This window comes from Dryobates pubescens, chromosome 12 (genome assembly GCF_014839835.1).
Source record: "Dryobates pubescens isolate bDryPub1 chromosome 12, bDryPub1.pri, whole genome shotgun sequence".
Taxonomy (NCBI): Eukaryota; Metazoa; Chordata; class Aves; order Piciformes; family Picidae; genus Dryobates; species Dryobates pubescens.
In genome coordinates this window covers 21,878,964-21,896,343 of record NC_071623.1, presented here as the reverse complement: position 1 = coordinate 21,896,343, position 17,380 = coordinate 21,878,964, and the positions used below count along the sequence as shown (strand labels likewise).

The window sequence follows — 17,380 nt, the reverse complement described above, 5'->3', positions numbered from 1 at the left end:
ACTTATGGCACTGCATCAGAAGACAAACACTGTAATTAATCAAGTCATATAATCTTTAATCCTTTGTTTTCATCTCTCTGTGGCTCCCTTTCACTCCTGCCCATGATCCTTTTCACTACTTGTGTTATTGCCTTCTATATGATTAATGCTGCTTTTGTTGCCTGGCTCTGGATTAGTACCAGGTTCAATGCTGCAATTTCAACTGTAACTTTCTGGTTTCATAGCTCTTTATAATGCAGTGGTAATTGTGCTACTGTATTTCATCCTGAAGCTATACCTGGCCATCCTGGAGTGTTTTTAAATGTCATCACAGGAAATATTTGTGGTCAAGTCTCTCTCAAGACTTTACAAAAGAGAAATGCTGCCTCTCATTACATATTGTTTCTTAAGGTAACATGCTAAGTTTCTCTACTGAAACTATATTGAAAATATCATGTTGCTGTGGCCTCTCCTCTCTAGTATTGGCAAAGGCCAATTGGTTCTAGAAGATAAAAAGTAATAAGCATTAGCTGGTTTATAACAGGAAAAAATGCATTTTGTCCTCTGAAATTGTTTCAGGGGAAAGACTTCACAGAATCACACAATTGTCAGGGTTGGAAGGGACCCCACAGATCATCTGGTTCCAAGCCCCTGCTGTGGGCAGGGATGCCTTCCTCTAGATCAGGTTGCATGACAATGTCAGAAGGGTCGAAGACACATTCAGCTGTCTTAACAACGATTGGAAGGAAGATGGCTGCTTTTGTGTTCCATACATGATGTCTGACCATAGAACACCAAAAGTATTACCTGAAACACCAGTTGGCTGCTTGCTGATACAGTAATGCCAGTAAAAGTAGTCTTAAGTCTGAGGTAAAGAACAATCCAGCCTTCCCCTGGTTCTCACTCTGAGATGTTTCTAATCTGTAGAAGCAGCCACTCCATTTCTAGCTGCCTGGCCATCTAGGACAAGAAGAACTGTATCATCACCTAGTGAGAATAAGCCTGAAAACAACACTTGAGGAATGGGCAGGCCTCTATTAATCTGGTAACTACTTCCAGATCAGTCTTAAATTCTGCCTGTTCCAGCCAGTGGCCAGCAGCTGTCTTCTAACTTTATGTACCATGGGTACACAAAACCAGCCAGTGAAATTCAAACACAATTCAGAAATTGAGGCCTTGTTAAGAAAGCTCAGCATTTGGAAGAGCCTTTTGCATAGCTACTGCTAATCCAGGACAAGTCATCATCAGCTCAGCTCCATACACAGAAATGCATGTATGTGGCAGAGAAAGTCAAAAGGTGGCATAAATGCTTTTGGCTTCTCTGTGATTGCTCAGACCATGCCCTGTGCAGCTGATGGGCTGCCTTGAAGTTAATTTTCATGTAGCCTTCCTGTGACTTGCACTGCTTATCATGCGCAGGGCAGAGACATTGCTCCTCATCCCTGTGACACGAGTTGAAACCAATGCCAGGACTCAAAACTGTATTTGATCTCTTTCAGGGGAACCTCGATTGTTTTACTTTATACAGTGCGTTGTTCTTCTTCTTCTACTTTTCGCAGCAACTCGTATTTAATTCTGTTACAAACTGCTTGGGACCGCGCAAGTTTCTGCACAGTGGGAAACTCTATAAAGCCAAGAGTAACAAGGAACTGTATGGCTTTCTGTTCAATGATTTCCTCCTCCTGACTCAGATCATAAAACCTCTTGGCTCTTCTGGCACAGACAAGGTCTTCAGCCCCAAGTCTAATCTGCAATACAAAATGTACAAAACTGTGAGTACCACCCTTAAACGGTGGCTGAGATGCTTTGTATACAGAAAGAGTCATTAGCCATTGGAATGGGCTGCCCAGGAAGGTGGTGGAGTGACCATCTCTGGAAGTGTTTAAAATAAGACGTAGTGCCATGGTTCAGTTGGTTAGATGGTTGGATTTGATGATCTCGAAGGTCTTTTCCAACCTGGTTAATTCTGTATTCTGTGTACGTTAACAGCACGTATAGCAGGCAGGAGCTGCCATAATGGGTGTGTGGGCAATAGCCTTTATGTAGAAGATGTTTGAAAGCTTTGGTATGTGCTGGGGATTCCAGGGACTGGTGATGGAAAAGCTGGATGTTTGCTTCAGTGAGATATGGGAAGATGCTTCTGAAGTTTTGCTAAAGCAACCTCTTCAACAAGAGGTCACATGTATCAGGGAATGATGGGGGAGAGTAGTTTTGACTCCTCTTTGTGGGAAAGGAGGGATTGCTATGCTTTATAAGGCTGCTTGCTTACTTTAGAAGTGTTCCCAGACTCTGGAGGCACCTTTATATTTGATCTGAAGAACATCTTTTAAAATCACATACTTGAAGAAAGATGGGAGGCAGACAGAAGGGGAAAGATAACTGCAGGCACAAGATAAATCTGTTGTAAATTATTCTGTGTTGAATGCATCTGTTCAAATATTCTGCAGTAGAACTCTAGCTTTGCCTAATGTTTTACAGCCCATTTTTCTAAATGAGGTACTAGTAAAATTACCCACAGACCCTTCTGGAGATGAGCCCATCTTCCATATCTCCCACATTGACAGAGTCTATACACTCCGAGCTGAAAGCATTAATGAGAGGTAAGTACCTGCATGAGCCATGTTAGTACTGAATTGGAATGTGATGCACACATGCAGAGCAGTTCTCCAAGCAGTCTGACTGGAGAATTCCTTCTGGTTGAGAATATGGTGATAATATATGAAAAGGAGGGAGCAATAATGATGTTTCTGAATTCTGCTAAGACCAGTGGTGAAATGGCTAGAAGGGCTGATGCATAAGCTGTATCTCACAACATTTTATATTAGCATAAGGAAGCTAAAAGATGCAGTTCTGCCTCCTTCTGTTAACATCTGCTTCTTTGTGCTAGTGCAAGCATTTGTATGACTGTACATTGAATGATCTTGGGGAGAGCTTGAAGCAAAAACCTACTAGACTAAGCCCAGTTAGTTTAAATCCAGTTCAGTTCAGACTAAACAATCAAAAACTGGCAACCTCGAAACCTCAGCTGGTGATTTTTATTTCTGGTGAGCTTATGAAGACAGGAGTACACTGATTTATACTAAAAAGGTTCCTCTACACAAATGTTAAAAAAAAAGCAAGCTGAAAGTGCAGCAAACACCTTCCCCATACCATAGACATTGTGTTTTGTCAGCTTGCAAATGTATGGCCCCTAAAAATTCTGATGCATAAAAATGTATAAAACATCTTTGCTGCAACATTTTGCCTGCCAGACAGCATTATTCCTCATTATTTATACACATCATTTTTCTTACAAAAGATCATACTTTTTATGGATCCCATTTGGGCTGCTGTCTGTCCCTCTGTGCCACAGGATGAACAAGTATCATGGTCAGATGATGGAAATTGACACAGCCTTTTCAACTTAGGACACAAACCAGCAATGATAGCAATAATCATCTTTTCTGCATCAGAGCATTCACAGCTGTAGTCGTAAATGTCTAATCTCTGTACCACATTTATCCCACCTAGCTGGAGGAACTTCTGTGGTGTGCTTAGGCATGCTGTGCTGAACCATCAGTGGAACGAGCTAGATGTTCACATACTGAATGCCTTCTGAAGTTGCCTGCCTCCCTTCATTCACTGCAGGGAGAGCCCGCAGGAACTGCTATCCAAATTTGGGCACTTTAGTCAAATGCCTTTACTTATGTGGGAGACAGCCTTTGACTTTCTCTTAGGCCAGAACTGATTACTAAATAAATGCAGCATTTTAAGCGAGATCTCTCCAGGTTTTCATCATCCACTTGCTTATAACTAAGAGCAACAGAAACAAGACATTAGCATCAATGAGTGATTGCTTTGCCCATTTAATCGCAAATGAGCTTTGTGATCAAAGGCTTGGTATACTTCTGAAGCTGCTATTTACCATTTAGGGCTCAGCTGAAAGACAGAATTGTCCTTAAGTTTTTTGTTTTCTTGAACAGCTCTCTGTGCAGAGTACAGACCCAAACCCAGGCCAATGTAAGTAGCTACAATTCCCTGGAGAGCAGCAGCTCTTCATTTGAGGTCAGAAATTAGTCCACAGTTTATTGATTCTTTCAGTTTGCCTTGACTCAGGTCTCAAGCTCCCTTGTATGTCACAGCAATGCTTTTGAAATCCTTGAGACCACTTGCTACCCCTTCTTCCACACTCTGTTAATCTTTCTGCTCAGTCTCTTAAGTGTGAAATGATTTCTCAGAAGGGCCCATGGGGAGCTTTGATCGTTCATCATCTGTGTAGTCCCTGAGCTATGCTTCATGAATCTCAGGGCTCAGAAGGACTTTGTTATGAAACCTTGGGGTCACAAAAAGTGGCCACCTATATATCTACCAGCTACAAGAAATTAATTTGTTACAATAAAGCAAAGGGTTGGGAGAAAGCAAACATGCTCTCTATACCTTTTGGTTTCTCACCAAGTCCCTTCTGCTTGTGATTCTCTTGAGCTTTCTTTGTGTGGTGGGATCAGCCAGCTTGGTATGGTCAAATTTTTGCAGGTGCTATAAATCCCAGTCAGATTTCTTCTAGTGAAGCAGAGCCTTTGATGGACTCAGATCCTCGACTGGGAAGGAGCTGTACTTCCATCTGCTGTACTTTAGGAAGGCGAAATGGAAATGGTGTTTTGCAACTTTTTTTTCTCCTTTCCTTCTGAAGGACTGCCTGGGTTCAGAAGATCAAAGCTGCTTCAGAACTTTACATAGAGACTGAAAAGAAGAAGAGGGAAAAGGCCTACTTAGGTACAGCATGGGATGCAAGGTTCTCATCTTTTGTGTAAAGTGTGTAGAAGTCCAAGGGTAGTAAAGTTGCTAATGACTCTTCTCTCTCCTCTGTTTCACCACAGTTCGCTCACAAAGAGCAACAGGCATTGGGAGGTTGATGGTGAATATTGTTGAAGGCATTGAACTAAAACCTTGCAGGTCCCATGGTAAGTGCCTTGGGGTTTTCATAGTATGCTGTATGAAGAAGAAGAAGATGTTCCTGTTTGTCAGACCAGCCTTGAAGGAGGTTTTGTCTAAATCAGGTTTTTGTTAATGAAGCAGTTTTAGTGAACTTAAACTAGACAGAAGTGGTTGTGTGCAGTTGAGTAATAGTCATGCAGCTGTCCTGCATTAAGCGTTTGTTCTGGACAAACTTAGTTTCCACCATCTAAGCCCTGTGATAAGAGATCAAAAGCCACAAAGTCCTGAAACGGAGACTGAAAGGTGCACTTTGCACCTTTTGCACCTTTTGCACCTTGCAGAACTGTGTCCCTGTTCATTATAATGGCAGTGAGGCCACAGTTTTCCCCCGGTGTGTTGGCTGTAGGAGTAGAAGGTTATTTAGGATGAAGATCACACTCTTTTCTGTTTCCATCTTGGCAGGAAAGAGTAACCCATACTGTGAGGTGACAATGGGCTCTCAGTGCCACATTACCAAGACAATACAGGACACTCTCAACCCGAAGTGGAACTCCAACTGCCAGTTTTTTATCAAAGACCTCGAGCAGGACGTGCTTTGCATTACAGTGTTCGAGAGGGACCAATTCTCCCCAGATGGTAAGTAGCAAGCTGCCGCCCTTCCAAGGGTATTTTCAAATCTCCCTCTTTGAAGAGGTGCATGCCTTCTGAGGGCAATCATAGAATTAAGAGAATCAAGTTCTCTGTTTTTTTGAGGGGTTCCTTTCTTCTGCAACTTGACAACAACTGAAGTGTGGGTTTCAGTTCTGCTAAGTCTTTAAAAAAGTGATTGCTGTTTACAGAAGGATAGATTAATGCAGGAGGAAGAGAAGCGTCTCCCAGTTCCTGGAACATAAAATAACAGTTGCAGGAATGACCCCAGGATGCCTAACTCACTCTAATTTCACAGCCTGAGGTAAAAATATGGAGCATTTAAGAGTGCATTTTGGAGTCAATCACTCAGGAAGCCTTTGAATAGGGCTGCCATTCATGTGGCCAGTGCCAGCTGGCTTATGTCTTGGTTTGAGCAGACAGAAATATTTTGCTTTCTCAAAGGAGTAAAATGAAAATGCTCCCACAGAACTGGAAATTTAAATGGAAATACTATTCACAAGTATATGCAGAAATACAAAATACACAAATTTATATGCAGCCTCGACCCAGTTCTCCACTTGGGCTTTTCCAACACCTCACTAGGCCCAAACCTTCCAAAACCTTCCCCACAACCAAGTCAAAAATGAGATCTCAATGTCCCGCCCCATGCCTCCCTTTCCCCCAACCTAGGCCAAAATTGCATAGCACAAAATTTGCTGCATGGCCAGGCCTGCTGAAGGCTAAAAATCTCCCCTGGAATACCAAACAAGAGAGTGGGAGAAAAGGAGAAGAACAGACAGTAATATCCATTTATATAGCAGGGTACAGGATGATGGAAATCAGATAACAAAGATTACACTTTCCTGTGTGCACCTCCTTGGACTTCTCTGGTACTTCTGGAGGACCTTTTCTCTATGGTTAAGACACCCAGTCTTAAACACACAACAGCTCATTGACCTTACTGTTAGTGTGATACACTGCCTGGCTCTGTCATCTCCAGAGGGCTTCACACTCTGTTTGGACTGTGCAGCAACCTTTGGCCTTTTTTCTAATGTATCATAAGAGAAACAAGCTACTGAAGCAAGGCAGCTGTGAATTACTCAGTGGATTTTTCTGCTTATGTGACCATTTACTTCTAAAGCTGCTGCTGTCTAGTGTGGTCCAGCTAAAATTCTCTTCCGTGCAGCCTGGCAGCCTTTGTCCTTCCACTGCAAAAATGCAGTTGGACTGAGGGCTTGTTTTCTCCTTTGTGTGGTGTGTAGATGGAAGCTTAGCTCCTTCTGCAGATTAGAATTGTATTGCAATGCCAAACAGTTGTGTCATTTCTGAGCATGCTATCTTTTTGTATTTCAGACTTTTTGGGCAGAACAGAGATCCGTGTGGCAGACATTAAGAAGGATCAGGGTTCAAAGGGACCAGTTACAAAGTGTCTCCTTCTGCATGAAGTTCCGACAGGAGAGATAGTCGTCCGACTAGACCTGCAGTTGTTCGATGAGCCTTAGAAGGAAAGGGACCAACGTTTCATCTCAGTCTGAGTTCACTGCAATAGGTGTCTGCAGAAGCTGTCACAAAGATCCTTGCTGGTGTGGTATGAAACTACTGCTTGCCCTTCACACGTAAGAGGGTTATCAAAGCAAACAGGAGCATCTTTGTGCCTTGATAATTCTCACTGAAAAATGAATCCCAATTTAGTGAGGAGATTTCCCTCAATTTCTCTGTGTGGAACTTGATTTTAGTTTCCTGGGTTTATGATATAACCAGGTTGGTTGTTGTGCTCCAGTCTGCAAGGCTGGCAAACCACATAGGTTGCTGTGGTTGCTCCAGTTACCCTACTCTTTAATTGACATGAAGTAGGCAAAGTTGGTGCATTTTGGAGGCTTTCTGCAGGGTTTTCCCCCTTGAGGAATTCTGTGCCTATTGCTCAGCACAGTGGTGTGTAAATGTCATGTGAATGAAAGGAGCAGTTATGCAGTAAGAAGATCCTTGAAGATCTTCATGATGGTACTGAAAAGACTTAAAAATTAAATAGTCTATTATCTATAAACAGAGAAGATTCTATTGGCATACCACTTCATGTCTCACATTGCCCCTGAAAATAAACTTATGTACAAGCCTTCTGCACAGAGATGAATTGCTCTCCAGAAGAGTCCACCCACTTGGTACATTTGGAAGCTGCTATTTTCTATAGGACTGTAGATGTTTGAACAGTAAGTGAAAGATGAAACATAGATCCCTGCTCTGTGTTGTGTTATACCACTTTGATACCCCATTACCACTGCCGATTGGCTGTGTGACCACAGATGGATGACCTGTCATCTGCAGCGAGGAAGGAAGAAAATCCCAGCCCTAGCTCAGAAAGCTAAATTCTGCAATCAGTGGTGATCAGTTATTTAATTGTTCTGTGCCTAACTCTGCTTGACAGCATGTTACTGAATCCAGGGCAGCAGCACACTGTAGCTCACAAAGGTACTTGTGGCAAGCCGGGGTGATCGCAGGTTCGACGGACGCGACCAGAAACAGAGTGCTTGTGATGGTGCAGAGTGAGTAACCCCGAAGGAAAAGCCTTGTCATCTGGGGTCATGCCAGGGCTTGTATATCCATTGAACTCTACAAATACACACCTATAGGCCCATATCCAGCAAGCTTTTCTTGTCTGGCAAAGCACCCAGCTTTAAGCGTGCACTTACGTCTTGTTTCCCTTAAGCACATGCGTAAGTGCTTTGCCGAGTCTGTGCTCGAGAGAGATTAGGCCCCCTAGGAGTAAAATTCCTTGTTGTTCTGCTTGGATTAATTTTGTTCATGACCTGTCATGCACACACTGGTATTTTTGTAAGGACTCTGTTTCCGAATGGGAGGTGTCAACCTGTTCCATTAGCATGTGAACGTTCTCGTGGAGCCTGTTGTTAGGTTTTGGTGTTCCTTGCATGTCTTTTCAGTACTGGTTTTCACCTTTCCTGTGTAGGTGGTGTTCTCTAGCACTACAAAGTCTTACTGATTTCCATTAGGAAATTAGGATATATTCATAACGGATAGGTAGATGCAGTATGGTAATAAGTGTAAACTGTGCTGGGAAGTGTCTGTGTATTATAATTTCCTAAAAGACCACTGTAATGTTTCAAGCAACAGGGGTGGGGGGGGGTGGGGGGAGGGGAATGTGTGTTGGAGGGACAACAAAGTTTACATTTCATACTTTTCAGAATCGCTTTATTATTTATTTATTGAAGATAGTGTAGAATTTTGTATCAGAAATGACAGACATACTTATGTATTTTTTGAAACAAAACAGAGAATACACACTTTAGTTAGAAACTTTCAACTGACCACATTTTAGAGGGAGTGTAACTTCCTAGGCATGCATTTGTTTACCACTAACTGGCTGAAAAACACGATTAAGAGAACTTTAAGTTTCTATTTTTCAATGTTGTTGAGAAAAATTGTTTCAATTAAAAATATGTAAATAGTACTAAACCCATGCTTTCCTAATTCCATATCAATACATTTTATTAAATATAATGTATATGAAAATACACATTGTTGTGGCAGGATTAAAGAAAAAGAAGTGAAAAAAAAATCTATTAATGGAGTAACATTAAATGTCATTGTCTAACCTTTTACCGCTGTCCTAATTTTCCTCAGTAGCTGTAAATACGGTGAACATTCACATCAGCAGTTAAAAAAGTAGCAATCACTTTTTTTTATGGTATCATTTCACCAGCATGAATTACAATAACAACTAAATAGACAAACAGGACAAAAAAATAATATATATATATTAAAAGAAAATAAAGACCGTGGGTGTAATGCAGAAATCCTGGATGGGTTTTCGAAGGGAGCCTCAAGGGGCTGTTCCTTCCTCTGAGACTCAACTGGTGTTGGAAGTGGGGAACCCTTAGCTGTAGGGGCTTCTCTCATTTTGTGACCCTTGTCAGGGCATGTACAACTGCACCATTTTGGAGAACAGCACCATCACTCGTGTTTTCCCACTTACCCTCTACGCACAGCAGTGTTTAACTCCCACTAACGTCACTGGGAGTTACTCAAATGTGACAATGATGAAAGGCTCACAGATACCTAATGAATCCCTATGTCATAATTGGTTTAATCCTGAAGTGGAAGCTTGTCCTAATCCTTGTGCAGCAAGGACAGAATGTAGATGTACTCTTAGAGCCAGCTGACTTTATATCAGGATGTCTCTTGCTCACCCTCAGTGCTCTGTAGCATATTGGCACTGTTCCCCGTGCTTCCCAGATGGAACTGCTTTTCACCAGGGTTAGCCAGAGGTTCTTAGAAACCCTGTGACTCCTGCCTGGTTTTCTCTGTTCAGGAATGTGAAAGTCATGCACATTGCTTTGCATTAACTCCACAGCTGCACGGTTCTGCTTTTCTACTCATTGCAGCTGCGTAGGCCTCCAGCTCATCCAGGCCATCATGGTGTAAAAGCTCAGGCCTTCTACTGAACAAAGAGGCTCACTGGCTGTATTCCTAGTAGTGCTTTCATAGACAAAACTACAAGCTCTCATAGGCTTGTTTAATTACTCTCTGTGTTCTGAAGAGTCTGGGGGAGAGGCACACAGTAGCACCTAGGAAGTTAGGTCTCTCTTCATGTATATATAGTCAGCTGGCATTACCACAATCTGGGGAGGTCAAGCCATCATCTTAACGAGTGCCGCATGCTGGCTGTCAGGCCAAACTCTGCTAGTCTGTGCTGCCAGTATTGAGTACCCATATTTATGCAGACCCTACTTTTCAGGTGCTGGCTCTTGATTTCTGATTATCTCCATGAAATAGCACACCTTGGCTGACAGGTCTCTTTCCAGCCCCATCAAGACGTGTGTGAGCTTTTCTTAATGTTGTGCAAAACAACCACTGCAACAAAATTGAAGCCCAGAGAATACTTGATTATATTTTGGACTGAAAGAGCAGATTTGTGCAACTAAGCATCCCCCCTAAAATGCAGATGTTGCAAATCTGTAGATTGTGGAGTTCTGGGAGTGGATCTCTGCATTTGCTTCGGTAAGCTTCATCCTTGTAGAAAGGCTGAGTACCAGGTCTTTCAGTTACTATGGCGAGACTACCTCTGAAGCATTGGTGAGATTGAACTGGTACAAGGGCCACTGGGACAGGCCCTCAAGATGGGGTTTAATTTCTACCTTTTAGCACACTTTACTATTTTGGAGAAGATGTTTTGCTTTGAAGTAGTTCTTCAGCATCAAACTCATTGGCTGGCAATCAAGCCTCTCTAAAAATGATACTGTGACTAATGCATTCACTGCCTTTAGTTGAAACAGTGATCTGGCTTTGGATGAACTGGGAGAAAAAAAGCCGTGGAAGACGAGAGAGCAAAACCTGCAGCTGTGAGAAAATATGCAATGGGAAAAGGTGCACTGGGAGTTTGGTTTCCAAGTTGTAATTCTGAGGATTGCATTTTCCCCCTAGGTATGTTACCTTTTTGTAAGAAGAATAGTGTTTCTCTCTAGTGCTTCTTTGGTTGTAAGTCTTAAGGTAGAACTCAGTTAGTGGGTCAGAAACTGGAAGGAAGCAGCACCACTTTTAGAAGTTATTAAAATGACTTTTGAAAGAGGCTGGTAGCTGAGAACTGGCAGAATGTCAATGTTGTTGTGGCTGCAGACAGGACAGGATACCAAAGAAGAAGGGAAGGAATTTTTTTCCCCGCCTTTCTTCTTCTGTTTATTTTTAGCGGTTGTGTGTGTGGTTAGTTTAAAATGAGATCCACAGTCTCAAAGCTGAACTTCAGTTATCCAAGACCCCAGGCATTCATAATATAACAACAGTGATTAATAACAAACCATGTGTCTGCCCTCAGCCAGGGAGAGCCACCCTGAATTTAGTGCAGCCTTGTATTTATGCAGGAGTTTGCATGCACTTTTCTATAGAAGTGGAGTGCTTTGGTAATGCTTTTGGTATATGAGCTGTTGTAACAGCTCTTACACTTCTCTTTCCAGAAATTACCTTCTGAGATATACCTCTGAGGTGCCTAGGCACTGTGTTTTTTCAAGATGCTTTCACAAGGACTTCATAGGCTCATAAACGTTGCTGTCAGGCTCTTTGCTTTCCTGGTGCCATCCCAGCAGCATTCATGACCATCGAGGAAGAACAGGAGTACATGCACCAGCATCAATGTGCCAGTTTTCTGTCTCTCAAAGGACTCGTTCCCCTAGCCTATAGTTGTATGAGGTATTTGCCAGCAATGCCATTATGTACCAACAGGATGGATGTCTGTCCTTTAACCTGAATCCTTCCCCTTTAAAGACCACTCCATCATTGCTTTAATTGCAGTAAGACTCAGCCTCACCTTGTCAAGCTGCCTCAAGGGTGCTTTCTCCCTGTGGACAGGAGTCAGCCCTTCAGACAAGCCTGACTACCTGAGGTCATTTGCTTTGTCAGAAATAACTGGAAGTCATTGTGTCCAGGGCAGGTTTAGCTTCCCTTTCAGGGGTCCAGCCTGCCATTTGAGCACTCACCTGTGCTGTCCTTCCCAGCAGTGCCAGGTTATGAGCTCCTGCTGCCCTTGCTGCAAGCCCATAGCCTCTGGTTCACACGATATTAGGGTTGAGGCTTATGTTTGGATCACCTAGGCACCCTCCTGGCCATGATTTTCCCCGCCTGTTGAGCCTGTTGGTTCCTTCCAAACCAACCCCTGGCTGTGTTGCACAAATGAATGGAAACATGCTTTGCACTTCATCTCACTGCCTTGCCCTGTTGCAGTCTCACTAGGTGTTTCTTCTGTGTATGTCTTGAAAATAAACTGCTGCTTCTGTCCTGTAATTAAGTCCTTTAGAAAGCATCACTCCTTCCCTTTAAGCCCAGCTCCCAAAGCTCAGCTGTGTGAAACAGTGCTGTTTTAGAGACTCCTTTCTAGGCTTCTCCCTCACAGCTCATCGTGCAGCTGCCATCTCTGCCCTAAGCCCACAGCCCCTGGCTCAGTGAAGCACTTCAGCAGATGCTTAACTTCAATTTGTGCTCCAATTCATCACAAAGGTACCTGAGCATAAAGCCACCTGAGTCACTGCCTGCTTTCTGGGGATGCATGGAGGAGTTCAAAAGGCTTTGATAAGGTAGAATCTACATTATGAAGTTGGTTTGAGCTTTGTCAGGATTGCCAGAGTCAATAGAGCATCAAATAAAAAGTCAAGATTAAAACAAAATACAGAAGTAATTTATAAAATACAGAAGTAGTTCATAGTCTTTGCAGCTGGATCTGTTTTCTTCCTTATCATCCCCAACCTGGTTTTAGCCACTGAAGTCACCAGAGTTGTATTTACTGGACAAATCATAATTCCTGTGCTTACAGATTGCATTTGGAAGCACTGTAAAACAAAAATCCATGAGACTGACCTTGGCCTCAGCAATACCAAGTACCTTGCCAAGTGCAGCACTGGTGGAAAACCAGTCTGTAAAGCCCTGAGGTTGCACACAGCTGGTGAGTTGACTTGGGCACCTTGAAAGGCAGCATGTCACTGAGCTGACACTAAGCCAAATAACTGATCAGTTACAGAACTTTTTTCTAGATGCACTTAATTATTATATATTTTCTCAAGATGAGTTTTTATGAGGGAACTTTTTAAATCTTCATTTTACAGTTTTTTTACCCTTTAAAACTAAATAGCCTTTTTTTTTTTTGGTTACATGTGAGTAGGGTTGGGGGGGAGGGGAAACATTGTGGATAATGCAATTTTGGGGGGGGTAATATTATTGAATACATTTTCAAAACTAACATGTGATGACTCCAGACTTTTACTGCAACAGTGTCTGGTTTCACTGCACCCTGCTTGCCATGGTGATCTTTCAGTTTATTCCAACCCAGCAGTCAAACCCCCTTGAAACACAGAAAAGCTGGGTATCAGGTTAAATCACCTGAGCTTTGAGGGGTTTGCTCTGTACCAACATTCCACATGTATCCTGACATTTGTGTAGCCCAAAAACTCTTGTCCAACGTGCATGTCAATGTATCTATAGTTAAACACATGGTTCTCTCTATGTGTGTGTGATTATTTGTGTATATAATATAAACCCACAGCTATGATGTTGCTGTCAAATACTGAGTAAATCTAAACAGAGAAGTGTTTATAGGCACCTAGTTTTGTCATTTAAATATTTTAAAATAAGGATTGTCCTTGGGAAATTATTTTTCTGTACATAGGAGGATATATTTAGGACCTAATTTAAAAGAATAAAGAACTGCAGTAAAAAATATATTAAACTAGCCTAGTTGCTTGGTATAGTTGTCAAAGGCTCTGCTGTGACCATAGCTGAATTCCTTGTGCTGCTTGTAAAGCTGCAGAAGTGTCACTAACCCTGGATTTTGCGGTAGGTTCTGGAATCTTAATGTGTCATGCAAGCAAAGGGAGCTGGTGCTTTCCTTGAGGCCCCCAGACGACAGCTTGTGCCCACTGCAGTGAGCATGAGAGAGCTGGCACAGAGGGGCATGGGCAAAAAGGGAAGAAATAGGGGCAGAGCTGAGAAGTAAGAGCTTGGTGAGCAGCAGGATCTCTGCCCCACCCCTCAGAACAGGTGAGGGACTGGAAAGGAAATCCTTCCCAACTGTGGTGGCTGCTCCACAGGGAGGGCCTAGTGGTGTAACCTGTTCTTGCCAGAAGAAGGGAGGTTGGGTCTGGGACTGAAACATTGGTCCAGGTGCTTGGTCCAGTTACTGCCCCTGCTCTTTCTTCCTTTTGCCCCATCTCACAGCATCTTTAATGCTCTCCTAGGTTTGCACAGCCATGCTCACTCCAGGATGGCCTGGGCAGCACCATCTGAAAGGTCATGCTGGTGTGGAGGGCCCTGCAGTGCCCCTCCTGCACCCACTCCACCTAGACAAGGTCCATAGCAAGCCAATGCTGCATATATGGGCTCCTGCCATGGTGAGACAACCCCTGCCTGGTGGGGGAGAGACAAAGCTACCTCCCACGGGGTAGGTTCTTCTCAAAGGCTTGGGTTTTGTTAACAGCTTGTGCAGAACTGCCCTGCTCCATTCCTCATCAAGTTGCTGAAAAGGAATTTAGATTCCAGCAGCCTTTATAGACTCTGTAATGGATACTTTCTACTTTGTGTTGGTAGATTGTTGCAAATAAATGATAGCTGTAGTATTTTTTCCCCCAACGTTAATACTTCGAACTGCAGAATTCCCCTCCCTGCCGGTGGGGGTGTTACTTTCTAGTACAGTTTTTGCTGCCAAACAAATAGTACCAATTAGTCTCCTTTCCTTTCTTTCCCCTCCCCCCCTTCAAAAAGGAGATACTGTATTGTCTGTAGTATTTTTATGATCCAAAACATTACAAAGGCACTGCAAAAGAAGATCTGGCCAAACAGTAGAAAAAGTTGTGGGGTTTTCTTCTTATTTTCTTTTTGGGGTGGGTGGGTGGGGGTTGTTTTGTTTGTTTTCAGAGAAGATGGAATTAATTTGTATTGTTCATTTACATCACCTCTAATTCCTCTACAGTAAAACATTTGTACTGTGAAGTTGGGCTCTTTTGGTTTTTGAAAGCATTCGTAATAAGGTATAACGAATGATTGCCAGTCAGATGCCACTGTTTCTCTCAAGACAGTTTCAGCTGCTGTGAATGTGTTGTGTCCTCCACCACATTTGGTTAAATAATTCTATTTACAGACGGGGTCCAGTTAAGCAAAAGCCCTTAAAATGTATTCACCTAGTTGAGGGATTGTGCCACTTCCCAGACTGCGGCCACCGAGGTGGAAACTCCCAGTGCGGTTTTAGGCTGTGTGATGTGTTTGACACAGATGAGAACTGTGGTTGTGCAAATGGAATTTTGCAAGAATAAATCCAGATTTTTTTTTAACTGTGTACTGTTGCATTCTTGAGAGTGCTGAAGAAGCCTGATAACAGTGTCAGGCTCATTAAGTGCATCTTCTACCTTGTAGGTAGAAGCGAAGTGATAGGCCCAGCAGTAGGGAAATCCCTTACTAGATTGTCTGACCCACCAGTTTTCTTAACTCACTGTTTGCATTACTTTCAGCTTTAAAAAGTAAGATTTGACCAAATCTGTAGTATGACAGCAAAAACATATTACTAAAAGTAACTTAAAAATCCACCCCAGAAAGAACTCCAATCAAAGGCACTTCCTTAACAGGGCAGGTGCCATCACTTCATGCAGATGATGACTTTACACAGGCCCTGCTTTGTGGCCAGGTATGCCCATGGCAAGGTTTGTGCAGCTTGTGACCACCTATGGCTCTCAGCCTGGGGATATAGGAAGGCCTCTGCTGAGTCCTCCCTTAGGTTTTGTTGTTACTTACTGAACTGGCCAGCTGCCTCGAGGCCAGTACCCTTAGTATCATATTAAGCAGTCAGTTCCTTTGTGTAGCTCAGCACCCACTAATGCCAGTACTGTGAGCATCTATTTATTCCACAGATATTTTGAGGGCAGGTTGGCACAAGGGGGCAGCACTGCAGCCAAAACATTGTCTGCGAATGAGCTGCCCTAATGGTAGGTGAGATGGGACACAGCAGGAAGCTTGCCAGCTCTTTCAAACTGCGTTGTCCAGGGCATGCACCAGCACCTCCACTGCACAGCTCTGGAAAAGCTGTGTTGCCTCAGGTACAGCCTGATGCAGCTCACCATTCCTATGGAGCAGCACTAGAAGTGGACAGCTGGGTCCAGGAGGCCCTTTTGGGCCACCTGCTGTCCCATGGTCTACTCAGCCTGCCCCTCTCCCTCAGACCTCCAGAAGTCCCCTCTTCCTTGACTCTGACTGCCCTGTCCTGCTCACCCTTGTTACAGACTCCTCAAAACTTCAGCACTGCATCCCCTTCTCCAACACAAACCCACTCTACCACTCCCTAAACCTAGCACAGTGTTTACCTCTCACATTCCCTCAAGGCATGATATACAGCCAGCAGCTCTGTTCTGTTGGAGAACATACTTCCAGGGTGAAGTGCCAGAGAAAGCACAGGGCTAAAGAGTCTCCTCTCTGCAGGGACCAGCTCTTTTGATTAAAAGCCTTCTTAGAAAAATGTGGCTGGTTAAGACATTTCAGTAAGGCAGCTGAACTAGTGCTATGTGTTTTAACACCTGCAAGAACAGTATCCATCCAAAATGAAGTCAAGCATCAGTTCTTGAACAGGGACTAAGAGGGAGAAACAGGCTGTTTATGTTCCTTCACAAGCCTGTCAAAGACTATCTGAACAGAAAACAGCATTTCAAGACAAACTGGACATTAGTAAATCCATGTCCAAGTATCAACTGGTAAGCACATACAGCACATCATAACAACACAGCCTTAGAACTCACTGGTGCTCAACCCACATCCTGTTGGAAACATTTGGGTAGTTTTAGTCTACATCCACCTTAGCCTCTCACTTCTAGGTCTTTAGAGGGTAATTTTATCTTACAGCACATAGAAAACTCTCTGAAATGATACAGATGAAGCAAACTGGCCTGCTAGAGTGTTTGCTGCTGAGAGTGAACTCATGGCAGGTCTGTTTCCACAGCCAGTGCTGTATTTTTGAAAGCATTCACCAGCCACAGTTCCAGCATGCACACAGGAATGGTGTGTGTGGCACCAAGACTGCTGCTCTGCTAACCTGACAATATCCTGAACTAAAGTTTTCCCTGGAGACCAACAGAACCTCAGGAGTCACCCCATGCATCAGCTCCTAAGGCATGGTTCGCCCTTTCCTCCATAGCAACATAAACTCACGTTCAGGGTGAGAGAGATTTTCAAGCTGGGTCATGGAAGATTTAGTGAGAGTGAAGTGAAATTCACTGAAGGTCCATCGCTGCTGTGGTTTTCAAATCAAAATATTTCACACCACCTACTCGAGAAGAAGTAATTTTATTTAAGTTTCCATCTAGCAGGTTTCACTGTCAACGTCTTG

At 43.2% G+C, this 17,380-nt stretch overlaps 1 protein-coding gene across 3 annotated transcripts in view; it reads left to right on the top strand.

The window, feature by feature from the left end:
- ITSN1 (intersectin 1) overlaps nt 1-8,644 on the top strand; it is a 129,320-nt gene extending 120,676 nt beyond the window's left edge. For all 3 annotated transcript variants that reach the window (XM_054165822.1, XM_054165821.1, XM_054165820.1), the window contains 6 exons: nt 1,539-1,751; nt 2,458-2,579; nt 4,649-4,731; nt 4,836-4,919; nt 5,356-5,529; nt 6,877-8,644. In XM_054165822.1, the coding sequence (XP_054021797.1) occupies nt 1,539-1,751; nt 2,458-2,579; nt 4,649-4,731; nt 4,836-4,919; nt 5,356-5,529; nt 6,877-7,025 (825 nt within the window). In that variant the 3' untranslated portion in view covers nt 7,026-8,644. The remainder of the gene's footprint in view (nt 1-1,538; nt 1,752-2,457; nt 2,580-4,648; nt 4,732-4,835; nt 4,920-5,355; nt 5,530-6,876) is intronic.
- Nucleotides 8,645-17,380: the final 8,736 nt, after the last annotated feature.